We start from the raw sequence: 6,416 nt of genomic DNA on the forward strand, positions 1-6,416 counted from the left end.
CATCTTATTAGGGTAAACATCAAAGAGTTCATCATTATTGGGTGTACGACACACATGTTTTGATTTGAATAAACTTGGAGTGTTATCGCTGGTATCAAACCGAGTTATTATCAGACTATATGCACACTTACAAGCACATAAACATATGAACATAATATGGATGCATGTAAAGTTATATAATTTCAATTCAAACTCTTGTCAGCCGCTGATACACGTTTATCCGAAAACGTCTCTTATCCGGGAACTATTACACCCTTACACGAGTCTCCGTTTCAAGTCAAAAATGCTTATTTCTTATATTTTACTTTTTTTGTATTTTTTTCTTTAAATTTTCAATATGGCGTCCAATCATCTAGGTCTTACGCCAACATGTCTACATGTTATTATATACCCGTGCCGATTTCTGACTAATTAAAAGCGGAATGGCATGGAGGTGCATATATTTTTACATTGCGCATATGAGTTATACAAACATACTGTCAACACATGTTTATGGCATTTTCGAGAGTATTATATCATTAGTTTTAAAGCTTTTTGACTGTTTATATCCTTAGTTATAAAGATTTTTGACAGGTTATATCATTAGTTATAAAGATTTTTGACAGGTTATATCATAAGTTATAAAGATTTTTGACAGGTTATATCATTAGTTATAAAGATTTTTGACAGGTTATATCATTAGTTATAAAGATTTTTGACAGGTTATATCATTAGTTATAAAGATTTTTGACAGGTTATATCATTAGTTATAAAGATTTTTGACAGGTTATATTATTATTTATAGAATTTTTGACAGGTTAGATCATAAGTTAAAAAGATTTTTGACAGGTTATATGGTCGTATTTGCGCCAGAGATATTTTTTTCAAAGTTTAATATAATGCCAATCTATAAAATGCGAGATCTAGACAAATTCAAAAGAAGAATGAAAGAAACTGTATTAATAAACGTTTTAAAACCAGAATTGAATTCAAAATAACTTTAACCAAGTGACGTTATTAACGTCATTATCTTGAAGATCTCTTTAACGGGTGAAACCGGTTGATATTTCTCTTCAATTATTATTACAGTTTTATTAATAAACTAATAAACAATTGCAATGTAAATTTGAAAATGCATCGCTTCATTCTTTTTCCCGCTATTTTTATCCGAATTGTTTCAAACTTTACATTTTTGACATTGAGGACAGGGGTTATCATACTCTTACATGGTTGAGTGCAATGATTTCACGGCGTCTCAACGCCGTGATATTGTGATGGGTAGTTTTCGGTAGCATGGGCAAAAGTCACGTGACAAAATTCCTTTCGATTTCTACAGCCGACATTTTATTGGCTTTTTACGCAATCATTGTACAGCCCATTTCCGTGAAAAGTTACATAGAAACATTTTCCTTTCAAATCATATACATAACAGTATTTTTATCAACACGCGAAATATCAGCGTGATATATTTACACAATTTCGAAAATCCTTTCGACACACTAGTCTGGTTCCCGTCGTACTATAAATTTTAGTACGTCAGGCAACCGTCAACAATGGCCGCGTCCAGTGGTGTATGTATCTATTGCAAACATAATAAAAAAATGATTAAGTGAAATTCCTGGTAGTTATAGTATAGTTTAAGTAATTAATTTCTACTGGTTATGTCTTTCTTCCATAATCAGCTTTGGTTAATCAAATATAATAATGTTATCGAATATATCAAATTCGGACAAGCAATTTTTCGGATAAGAAAGATATGAATCAGTAATAAAGTAACATGATTTGAACACACTTCATTGTATATGATAATTATATTTACTTTAGACCAACTTATAACAGGTACAGTTTTTGATGATCAAAAATAATGGGTAAAATTTACTACAAATGTGATTTCTTATCAATTCATAAAAGCTGATAGGAATGGGAAAAATGCTTAATTTTCAGACTTTATGGGGCTTATAATTCAGCTATATACAGCCAGGGTAGTTTAATGTAAGAACACCATTTGGGTGAAATTCCTTTGGAGGTTTGGGTTCAAATCCCAACCCTGGCTAATAGCAAGAATATTTTGATATCATTATTACTTTCAGATAAATAAGGGATAGGCCTACAGTAATATAGGATTTTTGTGCTATAAATTACATCATTTAACTCTTCAAATCAAATCAAAATTTATTAATTGTCGGTATACATATATAACATTTTACAAAACATAAGCTATGTTTAGCTTTTGACCGACTCTTTCATTAAGCACTTTATTAACTAAATTTCTGGCCAAAAAGACATTCATTATTAAATACAGAAAAAATATCCACAAGGGAGTGTATGGTTATAATTCTTTGTAGTAGTATTTTCTAGCTGTTACAAATTATTTGTCTTCTTTCAGGATAAATCAAATATTTCTGATGCCTTGGTGTCATATAATAAGACATTTGGTCTACAGATAGGCAAATTAAAGGAGCAACAGACAGATGCAATTTTGGCAGTTTTAAGTGGTAATGATTGCATCTGTTCCCTCCCAACTGGGTATGGAAAATCCTTGGCCTATGAACTTTTGCCATTTATCGAACCAGCATGTTTGGTAATTGTGGTTGTTCCCCTCAATGCTATTATTGAACAGCAGTTGAAAAAACTTGGCAATATGGCCATGCGGCTGAAGTTGGACCTAACACCACTAAACTCTGGTCAGGTGAAATATATATTTTGTCATCCTGAGGAGGTCCTTAACAACAAAGTCTTCAATGACTATTTCACATCAGAAAATTTCAGACAAAAAAACATCAGTGTATACCTGGTAATTGATGAGGCACACTGCATATTAGAATGGGGTGAAGACTTCAGACCTGAATTCAAAAACCTTGGGCAAATTAGGTCTGTTTTGAAATGCAGAATTTTAGCTCTCTCAGCAACTGTGACGGAAAATGGGCAGAAGCAGATCAGAGATAACCTTTTAATGAGAAGCTTTACTTCAGTGTGTGCTAGTCCGGCAAAAGACAATATTGTCCTGTTAGTTTCAAGTAGGCCAAGTCCAAACGCCAAAGGAAACTGTGCAGAAACACCATATGATTATATCTTCAATCCAATATTGGAAGAAATGATGAAGAAATTAGAAAAATTCCCTATCACTATCATCTATTGCAAATCATTACAGTGGATTGGTTATGGTTACCAGAAGGCAAGGCAAATACTAGGAAAATATTTCTATTCTGGTGAAAGTAGATCTGAAAACTCCAGAGTAGTTATGTTCCATTCCTCAATGGAGAAAGATTCTGGAAAAGTAAGTTACACTTTCTATTGAATATTTCATTCTCTTTTCTTCAATTTCATTTCATTCTTCCATCATCCTTGTTTTACCTAAAACCACCAACTTTCAACATTAAGTAAAAGTGGCCACATGGCCGAGTGGTTAACTAAGTAATCTAATGATCGCTAGCTGCACCACATTGGTTCAAACCCCTTCCAGGGCAAGTCGTCTCCTTGAGCAAGAAACTTTACACTCATTGCTCAGTACTCGTTGGTTCCAGGAACAGATTTGAAAGTGTGTCTATAAGCTTATAGCTTCCTACACAATCGAACTAAAATATATTCTGTATAAACCAAAGTAAAAAGTACTTTATCAAAATTTCAGCTGAAGGAGGCCATTTTGTCTAATTTGCAGAAACCAGATGAAAAATGCCATATAAGACTCATCTTTTCAACTGTGGCACTAGGTATGGGAGCCGACCTTAAACATGTTCAGAGGGTTATCCATGCAGGTCCTCCAACTTCTCTAGAAAGTATATTTGTTTCTACATTTAATATTATGTTGGAAAAATTTACTATCTGTAACACTAGATCTGTACTTATGTAATTCAGGAGTACAACTTAAGTTTATTGGTATATTTAAACTTCTAAGTAAAACAATTTCCTGTATCATGCACTGTGTTCATACTCGTACTTGGAGGAATTTGATCAAATAAAACAATGGCATTATAATGCAGCATAACTAAGACTAAAATTGTTTTATGAGACTTTACTTTGATTTAAGCAATAGCAACAGAAAACACTTCTGACTTATTTCATAATGTTATTATCACTTTGACACAAAATACAAAAGAAATGCAAATAAATATGTTTCTGTGAAATACTGAAAAAAATCATTGTTATAGAATTCATACCAAAAGTAAGAAATATTGATGTTCTGTTCCCATTCTATATATCCAAAAACAAAGCAAAAATGCAACACACAATAGATAAATATTTCACGACATTATGAGTAACGTCAAAAAAGTCAACATCATTTGGTACAGTATTTCTATTTCAATGACCAAATTATCCAATGAGATGTAAGACTGAAAATGGCATTGATTTGTTTTTACCTCGCTCTATATTATATTATCTCACAATGAAGTCAGATATTTATATATTCTCACTTGCAATTTAAAAACTCACTTGATAATGCCATTATGGTTGTGCTGATTAAACAAACTCTAAGCTTAAAAAACATTTAGCATGGATATTACATAATAACAGGTTAGAGGTAGTACAAAAGAGGATCAAGATTTTCCTTTATCGCTCACTTTAGTATAATTGCAATTAAATACATTTATCACATAAACCGCGGCGCAGGAGTGTAATAAAGCCATTTAATAAAAACGATATTACACTAGACGATATTACACTAGTGTAATAACACTTTGACGTAAGTCATTTGCACTATAAACATATTGTTAAAGCGCGCTAATGTTAGCGTTACACTATAGGCGCGTCAAAGAAAAATGACTCTTGTTAACAGTTTACCGTTCTTATTTTATATATGTGATAAATAGAATATTATATTCCTGTAGATTCAATACTAAATATATTGAACGAGTTGAATAAAACAATATTATGCTCGCCAGAGGCTCGCATAATATGATTTTATTCAACTCGTTCAATAAATTTAGTATTAAACCTACACTCATTCAATATCCTCTATATCGTATACTCTTTTCATGGCCAAAGTTATATTAGCCAAATGATGAGAACACCAATGTTTTATCTTGGCAACTTTAAGGATCTAGATAAGCAGCATTTTATCAGCAGACGCACAGGCTGATCTTGATTAACTTGTCACTAATTGATGATCTGGGTAAATACTGGTGGCATTGTCAGATTATTTTTTTAATGTTGCTTATACATCTATACATACATTGTATATAAATATATATATATATAATTAACTACAACTTGTCTTTTTAGCCTATGTTCAAGAAATTGGACGAGCTGGACGGACCGGTAAGGATGCACAGGCCATTCTGTACTTCAACAGAGGGGATTTAGCTCCCAGAGCAATGAGAAAGGACATGAAAGAATACTGTACAAATACAACTGTGTGCAAACGGGAAATGATCAATCATTTCTTTGGCTTCAATACAACAGTCAAACTACTTAAATGCTGCTGTGTATGCAATAACAATCTTGAACTTGAATGTCAGTTTGAGGATCTAGGTGTAAATTAATGTACAGCTGATGAATGTTTATTTGAAAAAAAAAATCAAATTGGTAATAAAAAAGAGTTGTGGAAATAAATCCATATGTAATTATTTATTTCTAATTTAAACATTACTCGTGTAGCTTCAAAGACAATGAAATAGGTCATAGTGAGTCAAGATGAAGAACAGACAGCCGATGATCACAATAGCTTGCCCTTAAATGTTTTCTCATGTGAGCTCAAAATTAAAAGACACAGAATACATTTGCTTAAATAATGTCAAAGCATCTTCTAAATAGTGACCATGTATAGCAATTCTAACTATGGCTTGCATTTCCTAGTATAGCACTGTCACACCCTTTATAGCTGCACTGCTACAGATTTACAATAAAGTATTTGAACATTTTGAAAATGCTCTAACAATCTTAAGCCACTTACACAGAAAATTAGTCAGAATATGATAAAATATATACCAAACTGATAAAATTGACTCCATAGTTGTGTTATATGCTATGAAAGACACTTGTATGCATAATTTTAACAACATTTACACTTACAGGCATTGCTTAGACATCCAAAGTGCTCCTTTGCAAAATAAGAAATCTCTAAATAACCTGTAATATGACCCTTATAAAAAGTGTTTTCCTACTGATTATTGCTGAGAAACTTACAATAACAATTAACTAACAAATCATACATGCTAATAATTGCTTCAATTCAAAATGTTTAAAATATGAATAAATATGTTACTATACCCCACTTATTTTGAACATTGGTTTGGCAAATTTCTTGCATAGTATGGTTACATGTGTTTTGAAAAATCACTATAATAATACTGATAAAGAGACTTATTTCAAACACTGCCCAAATTTTTATGAAGAATATTGGTTGATTTTGTCAAAAATAAAAGACTTTTAATGAGTTTGGCATATGTAGGAATATGTTGATATATATATCTTTCATTATATTATTCCTTAAAATATTT

The 6,416-nt window shown here is 31.7% G+C and overlaps 1 protein-coding gene across 1 annotated transcript; it reads left to right on the top strand.

Moving 5' to 3' along the window:
* Positions 1–2,082: 2,082 nt before the first annotated feature.
* Positions 2,083–6,416, top strand: LOC132733664 (ATP-dependent DNA helicase RecQ-like; the record flags this gene model as incomplete). Its single annotated transcript, XM_060720328.1, is given in 3 exon segments — positions 2,083–3,256; positions 3,608–3,755; positions 5,200–6,416. Coding segments are annotated over 3 exon segments (1,044 nt in total). The 5' UTR covers positions 2,083–2,620.

The sequence above is a fragment of the Ruditapes philippinarum genome, unplaced genomic scaffold (assembly GCF_026571515.1).
Source record: "Ruditapes philippinarum isolate M1 unplaced genomic scaffold, ASM2657151v2 ctg3741_1_1_1_1, whole genome shotgun sequence".
NCBI classification, from domain to species: Eukaryota; Metazoa; Mollusca; class Bivalvia; order Venerida; family Veneridae; genus Ruditapes; species Ruditapes philippinarum.